Below are 26431 nucleotides of genomic sequence, written 5' to 3' on the forward strand. Positions count from 1 at the left end.
TCTACTCTACTTTCTCTTTTGTCTGAGTTTGTTTTCTAAAAAACAAAAAACATATTCTTCTAGAGTGATATTATAGCCATGTAGTCCCATTCTCAGTGATACCCTGCAATCAAATCTGCCATTTTGTATTAGAATCTCCAGGTTGTCTTATTTGTATTTATACTTAAAATTTTGTAACTAGCGATCTAAAGCTATGAATTTTGGGGATGGCTTATTTCTTACTTTTCTGTCTTTTGTAAATTTCTGGACATCTCTCCTACTACATTCATTGTAGCTATTTGTCTGTGACATCTAATTTGGTTTTCATAGACAGTTTTTTTCCCCTCTCTTCTTTCCATGTCAGTTTAGCCTTTTAATTAACTTGGAAGAACTTTTGCTTTTCACTTCTCAAATGTGCCTTTGTCTTGTCTTAACTGACAGCAATGATGGGAAAAAACCACCTTTGCCCTTATGGTCTTCAGTTTCTTGCCCAAATCAAATTCAGGAGGAGCATTAGCTTCTGTTATCAAATATGGATTTATTCATTTTTCTCTCTTCTTAAGCATAAGAGATGACAATGATGAAAACACAGGACTATTTCTAATAAGATCACTTAGAATTTGCATCAGAAAGAACAAGAGACCCAGGTTAAAATAATACAGTTTATGTTTACATAGTGCTTTAAGGTATACTTTAAGCCTTTTAGGTGTGTGGATGTTCTTAACTGATCTTCACAACAGCACTAGGTATAATTATTATACCCATTTAATAGATGAAGAAACTAAAATTCAATTAGTTAAGTTACTTGCCATACCACTGGTGGATTCATAGCAGATTGTCAGGTGTTCTTTATGCTGCAGCACACAGATTCAATTTGAGGCACAAGAAAGTGTTGTTTCATTATTGTATCATCTTGTTCCTTTTGGGTGATACTTAGTGTATGTGATCAAAGAAAAGTAACAGTTCTTTATCCTACAAGCTGTTGTTGGAGGCCTAGCAGAACACAATAAAAGCTATTTGTTTAGAGATGCTATACAAAGAAGTACTAAGGACTTAGCGGTCCTGTGAACTAATACTTTCTTTCATTTATTTGCAAATTGGAGGGGCTGGCTCATATCTTTTGGGCTGAGAATAGTTTCATCCACCTAGGGATGGGGAGCAGCCCTCATCTGGTCTTGTCATTAATATATCAGGTGAGATAACTTCCTTTATCATTGCTTCTCTATGCAACTTAGTATTGTCTTGATTGGGGTACTGCGAGAAATTGAAATTTTGCCCAGAGTCACTTAGCCAGTATGTGTCACAGGTGGGTCTTGAACTCAGGGCTTTCTGGCCTCTGAGGTTCACCTCTCTAGCAATGGGTGCCATTCACATAAACATAATAGATATCTAATATAACAGTTCCATTAAACTAATTTGAAGTACAGCTTCTCATTAGTTTTGTACTGTACCACCTTGTTCTTTGCTAAAAGGAAATGAGATGAATTTTGAATGTAATAACTACTATCGTATGCCCTACACAGGAAAGGTTAAAGTTTCATAGCCAGCATTCTCATTAAGGAGCATTCACATAAGCATCACCCTCAAGCAGCTGGCATTGCCCTGCACTCCAAAATCCAGGGTAAAAATCAGTCACAGTCTTTACCTTGTATTCATGAAGATCTGTACTTATAGCACAGTTTAATCGTTTCAGAAATTATGGATGGACTTCAGGAGTCTCTTATGAAAACTCTAGACATGTTCATTAAGGGGCATAGAGCAAGGTGAGCTGGTGTGGTATTTATTGTCTGAAACATAGTCAAGCCTACAATAAGTACCACATAGTATTGTGTGTCTGGGAAGCTCCTTCTTTTAACTTGAAATCTATCATGGGAAAAATTATTAAGGCTAGATTCAGGCCAAGTTTATTATGTTGGCTAAGAAATTAGAAACATGCTGAGATGATAACTACCACTATATTTTTTTTTTTTCCCTAAATTCCTAATCTTTCAATGGCTGTAATTGATTTTTAGGTCCATGCTGGCTATTTCCATCTCTAATCAAAAGTTTTTAATCACTAATTGTTACTATCAATTTTCAAAACTTTCTCTTTTTTCTTTGTGTGCAAAATTGGAAAGGGATATTTTATTTTTAAATTCAGGTTTATTATGCTTGAGTAAAGTCATTAGAGTTAACTTTCATTTGTTATTTTTATAAGGCCATATTAAAAATATGAGAGACAAAATAATATAGCTAACTGGCCTCTCACATGTCCTGGCAAGGTGATATGACCCTGGAAAAGGCAATCAACCCTTCCTTGCTATAGGACACACAATCAGTTGTAGAAAAGGGAAGAACCGGAATTGATATTTGGATTTCATTACATGACAGGTCTAGTGCAAAGAAAATTTTTTTAGTGTTTTTAGAATTTTTTTTTTTTTTTTTTTTTGGTTAGAAATGGGCTGTACTTCTGAAATTACAAAGTTAAAAGATAAAAGTAATTCCTAGGCAAAAAGCTGACTGATTTCTGCTTTCCTTTTTTGGAAGGTACTCACCTCTTCATAGTGACCTCTTGTGCTTAACCCCAACTCCACATTTGTTACCTTCTTCACCCAGCAGAACTTCCTTTAGTGTATTTGCCCTTAATGGAGATTGGTCTAGCATTCAGAGTTATACTAAAAAATAGTCATAACTAATAGTTCAGTATACTATTCTCCTAAAAAGAGGAATATTTTTATTTCAAAAGCAACTGCTGAAAAATGTCACTGCCTTAACCTAAAATAAACAAATCTCAAATGGTGGCATTTCAGTCACTAAGGCCGGCCAGTGAGAGTTGAGAGGAGATTTTAGTGAGGTAACCCTTTGTGGCACCCATCAGACTACTAACACACAGAAGCTGTTTTACCCATATGTGCACCTCACCAGCAACTTATAGATAAAATTGTGTACCTGTGAAGTTATTGCAGCAGCCAAGTAGACAAAGAGTGGTGTGTTCCTGCTTTGTTTCAGTACAAAAAAATGATTAAAACCCTCAGTTAACTTCCAGAAAATTAAACCAGCTCTTCTCATTAACTGAGTTATTTCTTCATTGTTCCAGTATGGATCTAGAATTTGTGTACAAGTTTTGTCTGATGAGACAAAAGGCAGACTTAATGGAAGATCCAGAATATAATCCAGTCAGGTATGCACCAGAGCACTCTGCTAGAACTCCTTGGGATAAAAGGATTTAGCTATAGTGGATCCATGGCTAATTATAGGGTGCTTTCTTATCTGAAACTGTAATACTTGGGTGTTTCATGCGGAATGTAGCAATTAGACTTTAATTAAGGAGGTGGAATCATAGAACTAAAAGACACCTCTAGTGATCACATGGTTAGTCCTATGCTTTCAGGATAGTGAAAGAACTATTAATGTATTCAGGCCAGTCTGCTCTCTGACATAACAATTCGAGTATATCTAGAAAATAAGATTTTGCTTCCTTTCACTTTTGAAAACTTGCTCAGAGTTAGCATTATGTATATGGGATCTTATTATTGGGGACAGATAAGATTAGATATAGGGAATCTCTTTTCTCATTTGTAATTGCTGCTACTTGTGAAGTGCTGGCTCAGTAGAATTGGGCCACAGGATAGAGGTAAGGAATGTAGCACTACAGAGTAAAATCACATGGGTATTTTACTAGTGTCCCTTACTTCTCAGACATTGAGGGGAAAATCCTGTGCACCACTCTGGATCTGTGTGTGTGTGTGTATGTGTGTGTGTGTGTGTGTGTGTGTGTGTGTGTCTGTGTGTCTGTGTGTCTGATGGGACAAAAACACAATCATCAAAAAAACTACTTTTATATATGTTAGATCTTCCTTTTGATACGTTTTCAAGTTAATGATTAAAGGGTCTTTACAAAGGTTTTGTTAAGCAAGCATCCTTTAATTTAAGATCCTTTGATATCAGATTTTGCTACAAGTAACATGCGTCTTATGGCTTGTTTCCATTATCACCTTTAGTTTGTCAAACAAAACATATATTCTGTCACACATTTCTTAATTTCTTTACCTTTTGAAAACTGTAGATGTGTTTCTAATCATTAAGACTTGATCATTTTAATGTTATAAATTTGGTGCCTTTAAGTACTCTAATTCATTACTCTTTTGACAGATTACAGTGAATGCCAGCAGTATACCCGAGCAGATACAGTCACTTTCTATAAAGGACTCTAAGGTATGTACCTGCACTGTTACCTGCAATCTTCATTTAAATTTGGGATACTTTGAAGAAGAATCTTCAAAGACACCAGTATTTTAGTAAGGAAAATTTATAACCTTAAAAGAATGCTTCCAAATCATTGTAAATTTTCTGGTTTTAAATAAAGGAAGTGTGGGATAATATTTATTGTGTATCATGGCCTTTGGTCCTCCAGGCAAAAAATGGATTCCTACACTCCTTTCAAAATTGCTAGCATTATATGAAATAATAAAAGAAATAAAAATAGCAAAAACATGTTGCCATATTCCACTCAGAATTAATTAACAGTGAAATTTGTTGTTGTTGTTGTTTTGTTTTGATATCAGAGAAGAATACTTATTTAGAATCCTGATTTTTACTTCTTTTTATGCTCGTTTTTTGGTTAGCAATCTTCGCAAGCTATTTCCCTCTATTTTTACTGTTAAAACAAATGTCTTGAATAACTTCTTAGATCTTTTAGAAATGATTATAGCAGATATCACTTGTGGAAAGAGTCTTATGTGGTCATTTAGGATCTAGTACCATTTATAGAAGAGAATGCTCCATTGAAGGTTTACTGTGATTTTGGGGCAAGCCACTTGCTGCCACATGCTGAAGAGTCAATCCACCTAGGCTGAACAATATCACTGATTTTTTTTACTTTGAAAATGGCAAATCCATTTAAAGTTTTAGCCACATTTTCCTTTCTCTTTTTTATTAAGAATATCAATTAAAATCATGTAACAAGTTAACAGGGGATGGACAGTGGGTTGGATTAGCAACTAGAGGACCTGACTTAGTAACCAGGTACTTTCACTTAGCAGTGTTACCTATGTGATCATGGACAAGTCAATTAACCTTTTCATGCCTCATTTTTCTCACATATAAATAGGTAGATTTGATTGTGAAATCTGTTTCAGCTATTTACTTTATGATACCCTGAATTTTTTATTGGCATATTAAATCTTTGATGTTTGCAACTTCTTAAAACCTATAAATGTAGATTAACTTCTCCCCATTACTTGGCCTTTAGTTCTCTGTCTCTCCCTTTGTTCTTGCTCCCAGTTGTGGTAAAATACAGGAAGACCTAACAGTCTTTGGGAATTTGGATGTCTTATTGGTCCATAGAATAGTTTGCATTGGAAAACATAAATTTACTCCAAGCCAGCCTTGTCCCCAGTTAGTAGATGAGAAAATTGAAACTCAGAGATATCAATTGATCTGCTTACAATCACATATAGTTTGATTTATGACAGAACAATTAATGCTGTGCCTACAATTATGATGACAGCTACTTACTACTATATAATATTTAGATAGTCTTTTGAGATTTGCAAAGCATTTTATATATAATATCTTATTTGATCTTGTAAATAACCCTATGAGATAGATTTTATTATCATCCTCACTTTATAGAAGAGAAAACTAATAATGGTAATAATAATAATAATAAATAACATTTCTGTGGTACTTACTGTGTGCTAAGTAATATGCTAGGCATTTTATTATCCCATTTGATCTTAGTAATAACCCTGAAAGATAGGTGGTGTTGATATCCCCATTTTACAGATGAGAAAACTGAGGCAACCAGAATTTAAGGCTAACACACAATTATCAAATCAATTTAATAATTTTTTTTGAATACCTTCTCTGTTCAGGGCACAGTGAAATAGTCTTTGCTCTCTAGAAATCTTATTTATCATAAAAGGAGATAACATCTAGCATTATAAATAATTACCGAATAGTAGTTTTCAAAAGAGAGGCATTAATATTTTGGGTAATCAGAAAATGATTCAATGGGGAAGTATATTAAAATGAGTTTGATGGATGCGGGGGGAATCTAAGAGTCCAAGATAAGGAGAGACTTTTCAAGTATATTAAAAATGTGTTTCATTGTGTAGCTAGTTAGTGCAGTGGATAGAGCACTATCTCCAAAGTCTGGAGGACCTGAGTTCAAATGTGGCCTCCGACACTTAACACTTCCTAGCTGTGTGACCCTGGGCAAGTCAGTTAACCCCAGTTGCCTCAGGGGGGAAAATGCATTTCAGCAGAGTAGACAGTGTGCCAAAGACATAGAGATGGGAGAGGGAGTGCCATGTGTGAGGAACAGTAAGAAGAGGACAGTTTAGAAAGAGCAAAGAGTATGTAAAAGGGAGCCCCATGAAGTTAAGTTGAAGCCAAGTGGTAAAGGACTTTAAATGCAAAATAAAGGGATTTATATTTTAGAGAAGTAACAATTAGAAGGATGGGGTTTCCATTTTCAACAAGGGGCAAACACAGTGCGTTCAGGATGACAACTATAGTTGGGTTTAAAAACTATGAAATAGTGTGAGCAATTACCAAATGGCTGCATGCTTTCTGTTTACAGAAGGATTCACATATATTATTACTTCCTTTGGTTGTCACAATAACAGGTTGCACAATTAATATTTTGCCCATTTAAAGATATGGAAATGGAATCTCAGGCAAGTAACTGACTTCTCTGAGTCTTCTTAGCTAGTAAGAATCAGAATTGGAACTTGAACCTTGGCTTTCTAATTCTGAATCCAGACTCTTTCTGCTTGCCCATGAAAGCTTTCCACCTTTGTTTTTCTTACTGTTTCTTCCTCATTGTTTATGTTTTGAAGAGGAGAGATGTTCCAAGGACCAGCTGGAAGCCTGCCAAGTGTTCCTCTTTAAAAACACTACTTATTCTTTTGATGGTTATTTTCTTCCCTGCTCTTCCTTTAAAGGTCTCAGTAGTCTTTTTTTTTTTTTTTTCTTATCCTGGAAATTAGAATTTCTTTTGAAATTTCTATCCACATTTCCCCTGGAAATTAGTAGTCCTGTATCTCTGATGCTGTGTTTAGAGGGTAAATAAGATGGTGTACATGAAGTACTTTTCAGGTTTTCAGGAGCCAAGTGCTATCTTAATTCTTTGAAAGGTGATAGCACTATTTACTTATTTCCTGATAAATCTTATAACACCTTGTATTCTTTTGTTTTTAAAGGGTCAGCCTAATATTAATGAAGGATTTACAGAAACTTCTTGTGCTGTGAATCTTGTTTTAAGATTAAGGTAAATAATTTAATTTTTTAAAATGTTGCCTTTTGTCTTTAAGAGTACCATTTCTTATCATCTCATTAAATTTTTATGATATGAATATGAAATAAAAATGTTAACCTCTTTAATCTCTAGTATGGCTAGCTATATGCAGTGTTATGTGAACTAATTGCTATCTTCTAATTGCTTACGAAAGAAGAAGAAAATGAAAAGCAGACTATGAATATGACTTCAAGCTCAGTGTGCCCTTCATTAAGGGTTCCCCTTCTTTCCTTCTTTTTCCCCCCTTGCAATGTAGGATCACAGTGAGAGATTTTTAATGAGTTTCTTTCACACTTCAGCAGTCAGTCTCTGACAGAAATAAACCATGACTGTATTACAAGTTGCCTGCGCAGAACATTTTTCACTGGCAGGTTTGATCAACCACTGTGTAGAAATGACAGATATATTTTGAAAGAACATTCAGTCTTCTAGGAAATAGATACAAATACGGTGCCTCTCCAGACTATGTCTAGTCTTTGTAGCTATGCAGTGAATAGCTTTTTAATAGAATCATATATGCAACTTGTATTCCTTGCTAAGTATTTTTGTGATAAGATAGTTTACTCTTTAAATACTTCTTAAATTTTACTCTTAAATGACCAATTTGAAAAGGAGCAAAATGCCATTCTCTCTGTTTTTATATGTGTGTGTTTGTGTCTTTATATGCATATTCATCTTGTATGTATTGTTGAGTGTGTATATCTTTAGCTGTACGTTTTAACTATATAGTATTCTGCTATGAGTATGTTTCTGCATCTATTTACATAGTATATAATATATAAACTAAGTATGTATTTATAATACACATTTTAAAATCCAAAGTGATTTTTTAAACATTTTTACAATAATCATAATATGATCTGGAATTCCATTTAGTACATTAGTTAATTATGAAAATAAAAAGATGAACTACTTTTTTTTTTTTTTTTTGTATGAGCAATATTTTGGATCTGAAATTTTTTTTAAAAGTATCTTATACAGATTTTTTTTTTTTTGACACAGGGCATTTAATGCATATTTATATTTAAAATTTTAGATAGCAATTTAAGCTTTTAAAATGGTAGTTTGTATGATGACATGAGTTATAAAGCTTTTGATTTTATCTGTATCATGCTGAATATTTAGCTACAATCAGTGTGCAACATTAGCCATTTAATGTCCAATATTAATTTGATGGTCCAGTGCATATTTAGCATAAAATATCATGTCTTCTCTTGAAAGAACAACTTAATTTGCTTTATCAATTATAAAAGATACAAAATCTAACCTATATCCATACCTTAGTTAGGTATTTTGGTTTTCATCAAATACTGATCATCAATAGCTTTTAGGCTTTGTTGAACTGGAATGATAAATACATAAACAATTTAAGTATATTTCTTTTAAGTTCATAGCATGCTTTCACATATATATTCTCATTTTAATTTCATTCCATTCCTACAGTTCATTTCAGCAGATTTTTTTTAGTTGCTTATTACATTCAAAGAAGCATGCTAAGCACTGGGGCTGACAGCAGCCCTTGCTCTCAGAGAATTTATAGACAACTTTAAGATATACAACTTTCATGGGATCAGTAAATACAAGGCATTGTAAAGAGGGACAGAGAATTAACAACTAAAGAGGTCTGGTCAGAAATAAAGGACCGAACACCTTGAAGAAATATAAAGATCAATTGTCTAAATACAGTGGAGATTTGGAATGTTGAATTCACAGAAATTCTGTTAGACCAATTTGACAGGAATATAGTGTGAAGAAGCTAATGTGAACTAAAGTTGGAAAGAGAGGTGGGAATAAAAGTTAAAGACTCTAAAACACTAGGCTTAGGAGTTAGCATTTTATCTAGACACAGTAGAGAGCATTCATGCCTTTTGAGATGAGAAGTAATACATTTAGACCTCTGCCTCAAAAAAGGTTATTTTGGTAGCCATTTGGAAGGTAGATTAGACAGGGGAGAGATTTTACAGAAAAGTACTTAATAGGAAACTTTTATCATAATCCAGGGGAAGGATTATGAGAGTCTGAACATAGGTGATGGCCATGGCATAGATAAAAGGAGATATAAGCAGACTGTTAAGAAGGTACAAATGATACAGCTTGATTGAATGTGATGTGTGAAGAAGAGGGAAGAGGTCAATATAACTTCAGAATTAACAAACGTATAATATTAGCTTCTTCTGAAAAAGGGAAAGTTTGAAATTAGAGGTAGATATGAAAAGGTCATGTGTTTTATATGTGTGGAGTGAGATAAACCTGTGAGACAGACAATCAAATGGGAGAAGCCCAATTTCTATTATGGAAATAGAAGTCAGGAGCAGGATTAAGGTTGAATATAAATTGGAAATTCATAGTGATGCTCACTATAGAGTCTAGTATGAGGAGAAGAGAAAGAGAGAGGGAAGGAAGGAAGGAAGGAAAGAAGGGAGGGGAGGGAGGGAGGAAGGAAGGAAGGGGCACATATACTAGAGGATAGAAAATGGATTATGACCTGCAAAGGATTTTAGAAAGGCAGTCAATAGGTAAAGGAGAAGTAGAGCAAAATTGCATCACAGAACTCCCCAAAAGTGAGTAAGAGAAACAAAAGATCCTTAACAGAGAAGTCAAAGAAGAAAAGACTGAGAAAAGGACATTTGATTTATAAGTTTAAGAGATTATTAGTAATTATGGAGCTCATAGTTTCAGTTGAGGATGGAATTGGAAACCTGATGTTAAGGAATGTGATAGTAAGGTAAGTTGAAAAACAGAAATATGGGAACCTTATTGTGTTTTTTGCTTTGTTTGTGAAATGGGAGAGATCTGGCTGTAGTTATACATAGATAGAAAGGAGGAATCTTGTATGAAGGACATGATTGATAGAAGAGAGGCAGATAAACATTGGAGCCCAGGGTGCAATTAGATGTAGTTAGCTTAAGGACAAGAAGAAAAAGCCACTTTTTCTCTAAAACCTAGAGTCAAGGAGGAGATGCTAAATCAAGATGTAAGGGGATTTTTAGTTTTGGAAGAGGAGAAATGCAGAAACTCATAGGAGTGTCCTCAATTCCCTATTAAAGCAAAGAGACTTTTGCAGTAGTTGTTTTTCTCTTTCCTTTACTTACTAGTGCTTTTCCATACCAGATTACCTTGTCCCTGATTTGTGTGTGCCAAATATACTTACTTACATGTCTTGTCTCCTCTGCTCTTTGAGGGAAGGAACTGGGTTGTTGTTGTTTTTATTTTTTTCCCCCAGAGCCCCTCATAGTGAAATGTATACTTGCTTACTTGATGCAGTCCATCTTCTGGGAAAGTCAGGGCTGAAGGAGTCTGCTGGACCTTTGGGAAAATAAGGGAGAATGGCTTCTTTGAGGGCTGGGAAGGGACATGTGGAAGAATAGCAGAAAGGACCCATTTGGTATTAGATAATATAAAGTGGCAGTGGACCTGGTTGGCATGGTTTTATAATTTCTGTCAGAGGCTGGTTATAGAGCATTTTTATATAATTGAAGCATCTCAGGTTTAAAGAAGTTTAGGTTTTGAACAGAGGTAGAACTAAGGGTTTTAGGTTTTGGAACTGGTTCAGCTGTGAAAAGGAGAGAGAACTAGAACAATCGAATATCAGATCAAATTGTTATTGTCCTTTCTTCTTGAAGAGGTGATGATCAGGGAGATGATGCCATGACATGCAAATGAATTGGATTTAAGTGAGGGAGGACTGGGCAAGGTCACCTGCTTCAGTCTCTCCTCCAAAGTCCTTGGAGTCCTGTGGCAAGATAGTTCAGGTTGACTGCTGATGGTCCCCACCAGAACAACCAGTAATGCCTTGAAGTAATAGAGAGGTTTCAGAGAGATTGGTGATCAGTGTATGATGTGGATTCCAGGGAAAGTGAGCCAAGAGGACGGAGGGGAAAACTAGGAGATCATCATCCAAAGTGGGAATTTCAGAGGATTTTCCCATGGAAATTATATAGGTTATGGGTATTGGTGATATCAAAGGAATGGCGAGTTTGGGCATAGGGTTTTGAGAAGATGGATGAATTTCAGGGTCATTATATGTGGATGAATGTCAATGAACTCCCCAACTTAAAGGACAGGGGCTGAGGTAATGAAGAAGACTTAGACAAGTGCTATACCTCTTAAGGAAGAAAGAACTATAACCTCACTATCTGTTGTCCTTATCAGTGATGAGCTGGATGAAATGAAATGAAAGTATAGTTCAAAGAAAGGGAGAAGTTGCAGAGTTCTAGTATACGAAGTAGAATCCAAAAGTAGCCATGGAGAGCAAGAAGCACCCAAGTCACTTTTGCTCAGTATTTTCACAGTTACAAGAGGAGGAACACACATTTGGAAAAGTAGCCAGAGGAGCAGTATTTTCTGAAGAGAACTATATATATTTTGAAATATCAAAAGAATGGAAGATAAAAAGGCCTAAACTGAAGAGGACTTTGTCATTAGTAGAGTGGGAATTCTAGAGGTTTCAATGGACTAGGAGATACAAGAAAGACTATAGAAGGTCAGAGCTGAGGTGAACAGGAGTAAAAGTGAGAAGAGAGTGCTGTGGCAAAAAAGTTCCTGAACTCTTGAGTCCATAGAAGCAGCGGGCTTTGATTTAATCTCTGATGGATCTCTTCAAGGTATCTGAAGAATTTGAGCTCTTTAGTTCAAGACTCTGTATTGCCTCTAGTTCTCTGTGGCTTGGGGTCTCTAGTAGATGTGGGTGGCCTTAAGCTCAGACTTCTGCTTTTTTTTTCAGTTCTTTGAAGTAGAAAGGGCAGTCATGGAGTCATTGAAAATTAGCAGTGGAAAGAAATTGAGGGTTCATCTGGTCCAGAATTCTTGTCTTCCTGTTACAGATGTGGAAACTAAGGTTCAGTGATACTAAGTGGTTTGTCCAAGGTCACAGAGGGAGGAAGTAACTGAGCTGAGACTTGCATCCAGATTTAAGGATTCTGAGCTCCATTCTTCACTGTACTTTTTATATGACAAGCATTTTGCTAAGTGCTGGGAATATAAAAAGAGACAAAAGACAGAACCCACAATCTAATGGGAGAGACAGAATGAAAACAGCTATGTACTAAAGGAAAGCAATAGCAGTAAAGGGGTATAAAGAAAGGCTTCTCATAGATAGTGGAGTATAAGGTAAGTCTTGGAGGAAGCCAGAGAAGCTAGGAGGGAGAGTTTTCTAGTAAAGGGAAGAGTCAGTGAACATTTTCAGAGCCTGGATCTGGAACATCTTATTTAGCAAATAGCAAGGAAGTCAGTGTCATTGATTATATATAAAGTAGTACACTGGGGGAAGTAAGGTATAGGGAGACTGGAAAGCATGAGGGATCCAGGTTGTGAAGGATTTTGACTGTCAAACAGCATTTTCTATTTGAATTCTGGAGGTGATAGAGAGCTACTTGTGTTTTTTAGAGGGGGAGGTACTATGGCCAGATCTGGGGCTTAGGAAAATTAATTTGGCATCTGAGTAGAGGAAAGATTAGAGAAGGGAAAGATTTGAGGCAGGAAACCACCCAGCGAGCTAATACAGTAATCCAGATTTGAGATAACAAGGATCTGTACCAGTATTCTGGCAGGGTCAAAGGAGAGAAGGGGGTGTATATGGGAGAGTTTATAAAAGTAAAATTGACAGACCTGAGTAACAGTTCAGATATGGGAGAGAGCAGGATAGTGAGGAGACTGAGAGGACACCTAAGTGGCATTTCTTGGTGACTGGGAGGATAAAGGTGTCCTTGATAGTTTCGGGGAAGTGTAGAAAGGGAAATGGTCTGGACGGACATATTTTAGTTTGAGTCATGTTGAGTTTAAGATGTCTATTTGACATTTTAAAATAGGAGTCTGGATGTTAGAAGTGGACAAATAGATTTGAGAATCATTGTTATAGAAGCAATATTTGAATCCATGAGAGCTGGAGAAAATTTAGAGGAAGACAGAAGGGGCACTGGGGACAGAGCCCTCTAAGAGATCCATGGTTAGCCGGCAGATCCAGCAAACAAAGAAAAAACACAACCAGGTTATAGCGGTGTTCTGGAACCTTGGGAGAAAGTACCAAGAAGAGGATCATGGACAATGTCTGAGGTGGCCGAGAGGCAGAAGCAGAAGGGGCTGGGGACTAGGACTTTGTATTTGGCAGTTAAAAGCAGCTCTGGTTTATGACAAGGGAGGAGGTCATAGAAAGAAAGTAGAATCACCTCTGTGGTTCTCACTCACCTGCTACTTCCCAGGGTCCTGAATTTCAACCCCCATTCTCTGTATTATCTCCTCTACACACTTGTATGCAATTTATGCATTATAATGTTTAATTTGAGAGCAGCTTCAATGGTATGGCATTAGAAAACTGAATTTTTATTTGAGTGGGTTTGTCAGGGGAGGGGTAGAGTTCTTAGAAAGCAATGGCTAGGATTCCCTATCATTCACATATCTCTTGGCACTTATTGAAATCTTTGACATACACAAATGCTATGAATAAATACATAATGATGAGGAGACATAAAATAGGTACCTAGGAATTATCCTCCTGCTTACTCTCATTGCCATTGTCTCTTGTAATTTTTGGAATGGTTTTCATCTTAGAACACCATCACTTAGCTTATTAGGGAGCATATAAGAGGTCATTCTTCTGACAGTATAAGGAGATAGATTGTTTCTCTTGGGAAGGAAGATTCATTTTGTAATTTATCTGTATGCTTTCTTCTCCCATGGCATTTAAAGAGAAAAATCAACTGACCCATGTTTTCAAAGTTGTTACGATTTGACTCTGTATGGCGGGTTTTTAGTCTTATGAGGTTCTGTCATATCTGGACTGATCATCTTTGATAAAAAGGGGAATGGAATAAGCATATATAGCACCCACTCCACTGTATGCTAGACACTGTGTTTTTAAAACATTGTCTCATTTAATTCTCAGAAAAATCCTGGGAAGTGGGTACTGTTTGTTATTATTTCCATTTTGTAACTCGGGAAGGTTTATATGATTTACTCAGGAGGTTTATATGATTTACCCAGAATCACACAACTAGTGTCTAAGGCCAAATTTGAGCTTTCTGACTCCAAGTACAGACTTTTAAACACTTTACTACCTAGCTGTGTCTCTATCATTTGTGTACTGTAATGAAGGATTCATACCCCTACCTAGTAGGAGAATTCTACAATATTATTTTCATTATACAAGAAGATCATTTGTGATTCTTATTCAGGATTTCCTTAATCCTAGAAGCATACTTACTGTTCAGTATAATGTTAAGTCAACTTATTGATAGTCAACTAATAAGATTTTAGTCCAGTCCCCTCAGATTACGGATGAGAAAACTGAGGGCCATGAAGGTGAAGTCATTTGCTTCTTTCTGCAGTTAATAAGTGACACAGTCAGACTTTCCAAGTAATTAATTGATTTTAAACTTAAATAGGAAAATAAAAAAAAAATTGCCACGTGCATAGCATTACATGAGAGAATTCATAATATTAAGCAATAAATTTTCATGTCAAGAAAACCTGTATAATAATAAATACTATATATTGTGTTCAGAACTGTCCATCTTTCTTTGCTTCCTTACAGGTTTTCTTTTGTTTTCTGCTCTTCACTTTTTACTTCTTTCTTTTTCCCTTTCTTTTCCTTCCAGAATTCTAATCCAAGTCATTTTAATCCAAATCTCTTTACACTGTAGCCTTCAGTTAATCATCAAGCATTCATTGAATGCCTACTATGTGCTTAGACACCATGCTAGGTGTTTAAGATATAAACCCAAGGAAAGTAACAGTTTCTCTGTCTCTGTCTACTACATTGTATTTAGTAATAAATAATAAGTGGCAGATCAAGAGTTGGTCTCAGAGTCAGGACAACCCAAATTTAAGTCTCCCTTCTGATATATAATAGCTTTGTGACTTTTGGTAAATAAATCATTTATCCTTTTCATTGTTCCTTGCAAAGCTTTTAGCTTGAAAGTTGCTGAGAAATTGGTAATCTACATCAATAGGGGAAATTTTGTCATTGGGAGTTCCTTACACAATGAAATTATAGTTCTATCCCATATATGTGTATATCCATAACACACACATGTATATGTATGTGCATTTAGATTCATGTTGTATATTTAAATATGTACATGTTGTTTCTCCAAATGAATATGAGCTCCTCAAGGAAAAGGGACTGTTTTATTTCTGCCTTTATATATCTAATACCTAGTGTAGCATCTGGCACACAGTGGGCATTTAATAAATGCTTGTAGATTGACTGAAATAAGTATTTTTGTCATCCAGTGTGAGAATTATTACAGTAGATTATTTCTTAAAGTACAGTTTCTCTTCATAAAAATGGAAAAACTCAACTGTAAATTAGTATCTCTGGGGATCTTAATATTTTTTATCATCTGTAAAATGGGTAGTCATGATTGTTAATCACCTCAAATATAAATTGCTTATTTGTTTAATTTTTATATCATTAATTTATTCCTATCACTATCACCTACATCTTGATTTCTCTTTGGAAAGACTTGTTGATCTGAAGTAACCATCTGAGTAAAGAAATAGAGGATATCATATTATGATTTGGTGGGAGGGAGTTCAAGCTATCCAGAACACAAACCAGAAATATTGGTTTTTTTATTAAGTAATTTCTGAAGTTTGTTCTTGAAATTATTTGTCTGCATTTACACTTAACTTGTTTGTCTATAAAGTAGAAATAATTATGGACATCAATCTTATCAGTCAGGTAGGTGTTGGCTACATTTTTATTAACTTTTACTTTCAAAAAATAGCATTAAATATTACCTTAATGAGTCTGCTGCTCAATTAAGGCAGTATTCTCTGTGGTTTTTGTTCTTTTGGTTTTCCTGTTATCATAGTCACTGATATTTTTTCCTCTCAATTTATTAAGGTTGAGAGCACTGTAACAATTGATTAGAAGAAATCAGGGAGTTGAGGGGAGGTTTTCTCCTACAGCCTTCAAAAGCTGCTCCCATCTCCCCTTCTCCCTAGCACCACCTACACACACACACACACACACACACACACACACACACACACACTTCTAATAGATACTTTGCCTCATTTTTATGGGGAAAAAATAACAATGACTCTTATCTGTCAACAACTCTTTCCCTTCTTTTCCTCATCTGCCAGCCTCTTGCTACCATCTCCTCTCTATAGTCTCTTACAAAAGGAGTTGGTTTTTTTCTCTTCACCAAGGTCTTCACCTCTCCATGTGACTCTGATCACATTACTTCTCTTGTTCTCCAATCTATTTCCCTTATCCCCTTTAACATGTCCTTATCTGCTATTGTCCTTTCCCACTCCTACAGGCTTACTTTACTCAAAAATTTTTAAAAATCTCTCATTTGATTTACTTACCATTCCCACTAGGTACCTTCCCATATCTCCCTTCCTTTTTTGTACATAATGCCCTTGAAGATCCTGTTTACATTTAGTACCTGTCCTAGTTTTCTTCTTTCTCTTCATTCTAGGAAATCATTGTTCAACTGAAACTGCTCCATGATTGCCAGGGATCTTCTCACTTCCAAATCTAGTCATCTCCTCTCATTCTTGCCTTCTTTGGTTTTTCTGTTTGATTTGACATCATTGACCATCCTCTTTGCCTCTCTGGCTGCTCAGGATATTGAGCCTCCTCTCCCTCATTATTGATGGTAGTACCATCTTTCTTGTCATCTAAATTTAAAACTTTAGAATTATTCTTGTCAGTGTTCTTTTCCTTGGTGTCTGAATGATCTATTTCATCCTTTCTTCCATTGACACTGACAAAACTGATTCAGATCGTCTTTAACCTCTTATTTGAATTGTAATAGCTACTTACTAGTTTCCTCCTAGCTTGTCCCCTCCTAATGTTTTATTTTTATACCACTAGGACAGTGATTTTTCCCTAATATACCAAGAGTGGGTCATTCTTGTGATCCTAAAACTCTCACACTGCATATATGAAAACAAAACAAAACAAACAAACAAACAAAAAACAAGCCTCCTGATTGTTCTTTCATTCTCCTCTCAGGCTCACTCTAATCTCTTTTTCAACTTTCTTTTCATATCTTTTGCTTTCCAGTCAAACTGGACTGTTTAGCCACTCCCATTTTTTAATTTCTTTGAATTGAATGGGATAGTTGCCTGTAACATCCTTTATAGCTTCCAACATTCAGTTTTTGCTTTCATTTTGGAAGACAAAATGTTTTTAAGGATTGTTGCCTGTTTCTGTCTTTGCCCTGATTTTAAACTGTTCCTTTAACATCTCCTAATCATTTAATATTATGACAGGCAAATCAGAAAGTATTTTTTTAAAAATAGATTCTAACCGTAAAAGTTGGCATTGTATAGAATAACATTGACTTGTTTTTGCAAAATTCATCTTCTGGGCATCTTGTCTACCTTGTTTACAAGTCTGCTAATGGCCTGAGGAAGGGGCTGTGTTATTCATAAAAGGTTTGCTTAGTGTGGCATGTTGGATAGAGGGCCAGCCCTGAAGTCAGGAAGATGATTTGAGATCTATCATTAACACATGTTGGTTCTGGGCAAGTCACCTAACTTATCAAATGTCTAGGTAACTCTCTAAGACTACATAGTCTTTACTATAGCAAAAGTACTGACTGCATTGGGAGAGGGAGTTCCTTCACCCAGGAATTATGTGTTTCTGTGAAATTTCAGATCCATTTCTTTATATGTCAGTATAGAAGATTTTTCAGTTCTTCAGATTTATGTATGTCACGTTTTCCACTAATCAACAAGAAAATATTAAGTGCCAGTTTATGTACCGTCTAGTTATATGTTCAGTGCATAGCAGCTGGTTGTAATAGTTTATAAAGGTAAAAGCAGGTCTTGGAAACTGTCCAAAGAAAGCACTTTTTAACATTTAATTTTCATCTTTAAAAACTAATCCCAGAATTTGGGAAACCTGCAAATAATATGATATGGTTAAAAAAAAAAAAAACCCAAAACCAACATAGGAATTAATTTGAAGTACTTATGCATATAAGACACTTCAGGGTAAGAATGTTGTATCTTTGGATATTCTCTAAGAAGACTGAAGTTGGATTTTTAGCATTGGGCACACTGCTATCCAGTATCCACGAAGATAGATGACATCTCAGTTTGCAGCTGGCTCACAAACTGTAGGAAGAAATGTGCACCTGCATTTTCCAATACTGCTTCTGTGTTTTGACATGTTCAGCAGTTTTTTTCAAAAGTTCCCATCACTGTCACAATTTTGTAAATCTTTCAGATTTGGTGAATATAGTGAAGGCAGAGGGAAAACTATAAGTGGAAAAAGTTGGGTGTTAAAAGAAATATTCTTGGCATGTGATACTTAATTCACAGGTCCCTTGTTTTATCTATGGGGATGCTCATTTTGGTTATGCAGGTAGTATATCTAGAATAGTAGGATTGTAGATGGACAATGGAAGGAAACAGAGACTATGTAATGCAACCCACTCATTTTATACAACAAAAAACAGAGTTCCAGCTAAACCAAATGACTTGCCCAGGATTAAACTATTTGCCAGAATTTAGAGATAGTATTCAACATTTAAAAAAAAAAAAAATGTTACTAAGTGCTTCCTATGTGCAAGGCGCTCTCCTTGGTACTGTAGATAAAGACAAAAACAAAGAATCCTTGTTTTCGGGGAGTTTGTATTCTTCTGGATCTAAGAAACTAAATTTTTTAAAGATCCTCTATAGCTGGCTCAGCAAACATTTATGTGTGCTAATCATTGGGTATTCAAAAAAAAGTCTAAAGACAGTCTCAGCTCTCAGGAGTTCGTTCACACAAACAGCTATTTACAACAAAAACACACAAGAATAAATTAAAGGTAGTGTTAGAGGGGGAGATGGTACCATTAAGGAGGACTGGGAGAGGCTTTTTTTAGAAGGTATGATTTTAGCTGAAATTTAAAGGAAACCAGTAAAGTCAAGTCTGAGGTAAGGAAAGAAGGAGGTGGGGGGTGGGGGGTGGGGGGGAGGCAAATGACAATGGATGGAGTCAGTAGTCGGACTATCTGGTGAGGATGTCAGTGTCCCTGGATTATAAAATATTTAGGGGAATGGAAGGTGTAAGAAGATTGAGAAGGCTGGAAAAGTTCATATTATGAAAGACTTTAAAAACCAGACAGTTTAAGATTTTTATCTTGGAAATAATAGGGAGCCAGTGAAGGTGAATAGGAGAATGATATGGTCAGATTTGTATTTTAAGATTATCAACAATGGCTGAGTTAAGGATGGACAATAGAGGGAAGAGATATGAAACAGAAATATTTACCAATAGACTATGGCATCTGTGAGGTGATGGTCTGTGCTAGGATTTTGGCAGTGCCAGAGTAGAGAAGAGAATATGTATGAGATGCTACAATAGTAGGATTGACAGAATTTGGCAACACATTGGATATGGGGATTACCCTCACCTGCAATGTATGCATCATGTATGCATACACCTATATGCAGATGATTTTCAAATTGTTTCAGCCAGCTCTAACATCTCTCTTTACCACCAGCCTTGTATTTAGAATTGTCCAGTAGATAGTGTAAACAGAGTGTCCTGTAGACATCTTAAACTCAACATGTTCAGAAAGGAGTTTTGTTATTTCCCCTCTCCTCTTCCATACTATCCCTCTTATTGGTGTAACATCATCTTCCCAAGCAGGCTCACAATCTCCATGTCATTCATTCTCAACACCTCACCTCCTCAAAATATTAAATTAGAATTAGTGTTTATGTCTTGGTGGTCTCAGTAATTGCTTCCAAGATTTTACTTAGCAGATCCCTTTTTGTAGTTTATTTTTTTCTGGCTTCCATGTGAGATGACATAAAGAGGAAGCTGTATATAATTTTTCCCCAGCAGCAGGTGGAGACAATTTCCCAGCCTGAACAGGGAATCTGCTGCTCTCCTTTAGCCCTTTAAACAATTCTGCACTTCAGTTTTGTATGGAAAGGTTGTCTCTGAGTAGTTGTCTTCTTGATCAGATTTGAGTAATTCAGGGGACTGTTTTCAAAGTGATTTCAGCTTTTGGTTACCAGGTCTCTGGAGATGATGAATGGTAAGATTTCTTGCTCAAAAATTCTGAGTCTTGAAAAGTAACAAGCATATGTCAGTGCTGGAGCTTCCTCTGCATTTATAGGCTCTTGTTGAAAACAAGTTTCATATTTTTTATTTCATTTAATCACTGCTGAAGAACTAGAAAACTTTGCATTACTTGATAAAAGTCAGTCATAAACTTCATGGTGGAATGGAAGGTAGGTCAGTAGTGTGGCTCTGAATCACAGGGCCTGACTTTTCTCTGTTACTCATATTAAAGGAAGGTGTTTCTCTTTGATACACTATAAATGGTTTCTTTTCTAGAAGATGGTCCATTCCCTTCTGATATCCCACCTCAGGAGAAAGCATTGATTATAGCATAGAAGTGATTTTTGAGATGGTATCAAAATAGTGTCTAAAGTTAAAGGTAGAGGTTTCTATGGTACCCTTTTACTTTAGATTGAACCTGTGGAGAATACCCCTTTAGGATAAGGTATGTGGGACTCTTTGAAACAAATGTCCTTTTTTACAACTTCTTCTTGTTTATATGGCTAATTTAGGAATTGACCACATTGGCAAAATCCATAAAATGCTAGCCCCCATCTTTGTTTCTAGCCAAAGACCAATAGAAGTGCTTATCGTTTATGGAACAGATACCGTGTGCTGGATATTGTCAGCCAAATCTGGCCTCATCTGTCAAATATCCCCTTGCCATTTTTGCATATAGCTAGGTATCTGAGAAGTAATGCACTCTTGAATCCATCACTGGTTTCCTTAACACTTGAGAATCAGAAATCATTATCTTAGCTGCCAGACTTCCACTTGCTCAGGATTGTGTTATCTGTGTGATTCCAAGCAAGTCACTAAACCTTTCTCTGCCTTAGTTTCCTCATCTATAAAATAGAGGTAGTAATGGCACCTAACTCTGGGGTTGTTGTGAGAATTAAATGACATATATGTGTAAAGTTCTCTGCACAATTGGAAGTGTTACATACATTATTGTTGCTGTCATTATTATTTTTAATTTGCCTTTGGGGAAGAAAATGTCAGACCTGTGGCTGAAATTTGTTGAATGGTGTTTTGAGTTCCTTGGGACTAGTGGTAAGTGAGGGTGGAAAGGTCAGGAGTATGAGTAGAAGAGGAGCACCTTAGAATAATTCTGTACTTGAAAATTGTTGTGGGAAAGAAAAACCAGAATTTCATTCTGGTTCAGAGGAGTATTAGAAGTCAGTTAGCCTATCGGAATAGGAGATTGTTAAGGGAAATCAATTTTTTAAAGAGATATAGGTATCCTAGTTTGTTATCCTCTTTCTGAATCTGAACTCTTAGAAAGATAGCTGCCTACATATTTTCTTACATATTCAAAGACTAAAACTCTAGATTTCTGCGGTAATATGTTCCAGTTCTTGCTCTGATGAGTTTGTCCACATTAAATAAATGGCCTAAATAACTTTGGCCTCCAAGGGAAACATGAATTATTATTATTATTCCATTTTTTTTTTTTTTTTTAGTAATGCAAGTAAACATTTCTTGGACGCAAAAATAAATAAATAAATAAAATAATGTACCTGGCTGCTAGCTACATCTGTATGTATAAGACTTTTTCAGAAACCCAGTGTTATCTTTTCTGGACACATCTTTAAAAATTGACTCCAGGACTTTTGTTGTAACTAAATAAATGAAACCACTTTCTGCACTAGAGGTAAGCCTTTTGCATTGCGGTTACTCCAGTGAAGCCATTAGTTTTTGCTACTGCACTGCATCTTCACTGGTGTGATAAATTAAGAGTGGGATCTGGTGAGAACTGTAGAATAACTTTTCAGTCCCCTACTTGGGAGATTTTATCAACATGCTGACTTGATGATTGTCTCTGAGCTTTGTGAAAAATCTTGGGAATCAATTAAAATCATACCTTTACTTTTATCTAGATTCTCTTCTAAGTTTCTTTAGGATTGAGAAAATAGTATCAGCCAAATTACAAATGCAGTGTGAGCTTGAATTTGATTTTTAAATTTTGAGCAGTCTTAATGTTGTTTGTAAGTGTAATACTTTGAATGGAGTAGGTGTTTTGTTAATGTTTGTTGGTTTGCCTCAGAGAAAAATAAATTTGTCTTGGAGTGCTCTGATGAATTCTTAGCTTTTAAAAATGATCATGCAAACTTGCAGAAGTGCTTTGCAAATCTACAAGAACCATAAAAAAAGCATTATTTTTGTCATATTTTGAGCAACAATATTTATTAGCTTACATTACAAATTAATAGAAAATTTTATCTATTAATTTCTTTTCTTAAATGCTAATTCTTTTGCAAGATGGGAGAGGATAAACATATATTAAACACCTACTATGTGTACTGTATTGTAATAAGCATTTAACAAATATTATCTCACAAAATATTATTTTGTGTTGCCATTTGACATTTAAGAAACAATATCCAGTATGTGGAAATAAGTTTAGAAGAATTGTGCCTGTGTAATCTATATCAAACTACTTGCTGTCTAGGGGAGGGAAGGAGACAAATGTGGAACACAAGTTTTTGCAAGGATGGGTGCTGAAAACTATTTTTGCTTGTATTTTGAAAAATAAAAAGCTATTAATAGAAACTGTATCCAGGATTTAGACCATTTTGTTCAGAAGTTGTCTTGCCTTTTCTTGGAAAATCATTTTTAAAAATTAGGATAGTATTATCAGATAGCATATTTAATATAAATTATATGGCCAGTCATAATGATACATACTTATAATTGTTTTTGCTGGGAGAGTCTAAGATTCGTTTAAGCTTGAGGCTGAAGGCAATCAGGTCTCTGAAATAAGCCTAATTCCCAGGTGGTGGCCCCCTAAGGACAGAATACTATCATGTTGCCTAATAAGGGGCAAATTGTCTCACATTAGAAAAATGGAGCACATTAGAGTATACATAGTGATTAGTGTTGGGATTCAGCCCTAAATATCTGCTGTACTTACAGTTGGACATGATAGGGAGACCCATTCTCAGATTTTATTAACCAACTGATTATATGGTTATTCCTCCAAAAAAGATGTAATGAGAGCATCTATTCAACACATAACATTCTATTAAGCACTGTGGGGAATACATATACAATTCAACAAACATTTATTAAGTGATTATTGTGTGTGCGTTAATTGTGCCAAGTACTGTGGATACAAAGAGGAAAAAGGGAAAAGTCTCCTATATCAAGGGATATTTTCCTAGGTTACAGGTAGAAGTATGTTCTAGAGGGAGAAGACACTGACCACTGAGAACCTTTGGAAAGGTCCCTAAGCTGTTCTTTGAAGAAGGCCACAAGGGAAGAGAGTCATTTCAGATGTAGAGTGCTACCTGTGCAAAGGTGCAGGCCTGTGTGATGGATTACTGCCATAACTTGTCAGCAGTTTGGGAGGTTACATTGACTGGAATGGAAAGTACACAATGGGGAGTAATAGGAAATAGGACTGGAAAGGTCAGTGGGATTCAGATTGCTGCACTAATAGTTTTATACTTTATTCTGGATGTCATAGAAAGCCACTGCATAGGGAAATAACCCGGTCAGACATGTGTTTTAGCAGTATCAGTTTGGCAAATTGATAGGAAATGGGGAAGACCGGAAGCAGGAAGAACAATAGCGATCCAGTCAGCTAGACAAGGTAGGAGGGGACTGCTTGAACTGAGAGAAAGGAATAGACAGGAGATGTTGGGGAGGAAGTGGCCGAGGTTGGGAAAGTAACTGCATGGGAACAGTGAAAGAAAGGATAATCCGAGTTAAGGCTAAGGTTATGAACCTGATATGGTGGTGGTTGAGATTTGTTCGGCATTCTCGAAGAAAGAAGGGATGCTGTGACAGGCTGGATATTTAGGGAAGGGAGGGCTGAGCAAGGTCATCTGCCTCACTTTCCTCTCCAGGCCCAGTTAGGTCCAGGAGCTAGATACAGATCAGGGCAACTGGGAATGGCTCAGGATGCAATGGGAGAAGCTGGCCTTTTTAAGCTAACATCTTCTTCAGTGATTAAGGCCCGGCCACAATTGAGACAAAGAATCTCTTAGTCCAAAAAAATCTAAATAAAGTAATTAATCTGGAAGGGGAAATAATTTTTAACAATAATTGGCACAGTTATAGAATTTTAAAGTTTGCAAACTCTTTTCTTTTGCTTCAGCACAATCCCCGAGGTTTTATAGGAATTATAATCCCCATTGTCAGAGAAATGAAATGGTAATATAATAACTACTTAGTCTTAGATTAGTGAGATTAGATTTCAGGTCTTTGGAAGAAGATGAGTTTGGCAAAGAGAGCTCTTTGAGTTATAATGATGTTGATAATAATAATAAGTTCCATAAATATTACAGGTAAAATATTATTCATATAATTAGAATTGGAGAAGCCATTTAATTCACTCCTCTCGTTTTCAAATGGTATATTCAGATGTATTAAAACCACCTGTCCAAAGTCACTTAGGCACTAAGTGGCAGAGGTTAGATTCAGATCTGGCTTTTTTTATTCTGAATTCTGGACTCTTTTCCATTGTACCACACTGCCTCTTATGTAGAGCTGCAGTAAAATCCTAAATCTATGTGAGAGCGGAGGCAGCCCCTCTTTCAATCATTTAATAGTCTAATTGGGATTAGAATACCTATAAACATATAGGTAACATGACAGTTTAAAATGAATTGTCACAATGAGTGCTTTATATTATTAGAAATGCTGTGGAGTTCAGAAGAGGCAAAAGGAGGTCTTTGGCAACTAGACTAATTATAGAAGTTGATCTCTTTTCTAATTCTGTCTTTTTTTTTTGGTATTGTAGAGTAGGATTTGATGAACAGTTATGTTGTGGGAAAGCTAATTTGGATCAGAAGAAAGATTTAGAAAATGATGGAAATTGTTATAAGCAAAATTGTGGGATGTTGGAACTGGAAAGAATCAGAGGAACATGAATCAGAGGGATCTTATATATCATATAGTCCATCGCTTATTTTACAGATGGGGAAACTGAGGCACAGAGGAAAGGGGGCTTGCCTAAGACTTCAGAGATTGTACTTGGCAAAACTGGAGTTAAAACTAAACTCTTCTGACTCTTCAGATCAGCAGTCTTTCTATTGTTCCATTCTGCCTTGTGATTTTTACTTTTTTTTTTTTTTTTTTTAATAAATTTTTGATATGAGCCACCAGCAATGGTTTGAACATACCTAGTGTTTATGAGTGTCGGTGGCTGCTTGTGTTTCCCTACTTTCTTCTGGTTTACTTATTGCAATCCATGGTCCTGTTAGGTTCCATTATCTTCTTTTATCCCAATTTATCTCCTCACCATGGGACCGTTTCTGATCTTTGCCTCTAGTCTGTGTTTCAGGATATTTCACTATTTCTGCCACCATTACATTTTTCTTCTTTTAAAAAAAATATTTAGTGTTTCTTGTTTATTTCTTCTATCATGAATGTAAATGTCTTGGGCATTTCCACATACAAAGAGCAGTAAAAATGTATTTATATGAATCTATGATTATCTATTATATACTGCTTGACTTTTAAAAAGTGTGTGTATATAAAATTTAACATGCTACAACAGTTCCATGTTAATCTGTGTCCTCCTTTTAAACCTTCTTCTGTTCTCCTGTATATTTTTAATGTTTCATCCATTTTTTTCTTCTTCTTTTTTATTTTTTCCTTTTTTCTGAGGCTGGGGTTAAGTGACTTCGTTAGGGTCACACATCTAGGAAGTGTTAAGTGTCTGAGATAAGATTTGAACTTGGGTTCTCTTGAATTCAAGGCTGGTGCTCTATCTACCGCACCACCTAGCTGCCGCTGCTGCCGCTGCCGCCTCCTCCTCCTCCTCCTCCTCCTCCTCCTCCTCCTCCTCCTCCTCCTCCTCCTCCTCCTCCTCCTCCTCCTCTTCCTCCTCCTCCTCGTCCTCTTCCTCCTCCTCCTCCTTTCTTCTTCTTTTTATCACTATCACTGTGTTCGTACCCTCGACTCCCCAATTCCCATAAAGGTGTGTGAATTTGGAGTGAGAATGTATGTGTTGAATATTTTTGGTAGCTTTCGTTTTTTTTTTTTTTTAAATTTTATAAGTATAACTTTTTTTTGACAGTACGTATGCATAGATAATTTTTTTTTTTTTTTTTACAACATTATCCCTTGTACTCCCTTCTGTTCCGAATTTTTCCCCTCCTTCCCTCTACCCCCTCCCCTAGATGGCAGGCATTCCC

At 35.9% G+C, this 26431-nt stretch overlaps 1 protein-coding gene across 5 annotated transcripts in view; it reads left to right on the plus strand.

Moving 5' to 3' along the window:
• STK39 (serine/threonine kinase 39) overlaps positions 1 to 26431 on the plus strand; it is a 302226-nt gene that overhangs the window by 203178 nt on the left and 72617 nt on the right. For 4 of the 5 annotated variants that reach the window (XM_074303200.1, XM_074303202.1, XM_074303201.1 and 1 more), the window contains exons 13-14: positions 4111 to 4173; positions 7167 to 7234. In XM_074303200.1, the coding sequence (XP_074159301.1) occupies positions 4111 to 4173; positions 7167 to 7234 (131 nt within the window). Of the gene's footprint in view, positions 1 to 3055; positions 3140 to 4110; positions 4174 to 7166; positions 7235 to 26431 lie in introns of those variants that run through there. The other variant, XM_074303204.1, reaches the window with a different exon arrangement.

This window comes from Sminthopsis crassicaudata, chromosome 3 (assembly GCF_048593235.1).
Source record: "Sminthopsis crassicaudata isolate SCR6 chromosome 3, ASM4859323v1, whole genome shotgun sequence".
Lineage (NCBI taxonomy): Eukaryota > Metazoa > Chordata > Mammalia > Dasyuromorphia > Dasyuridae > Sminthopsis > Sminthopsis crassicaudata.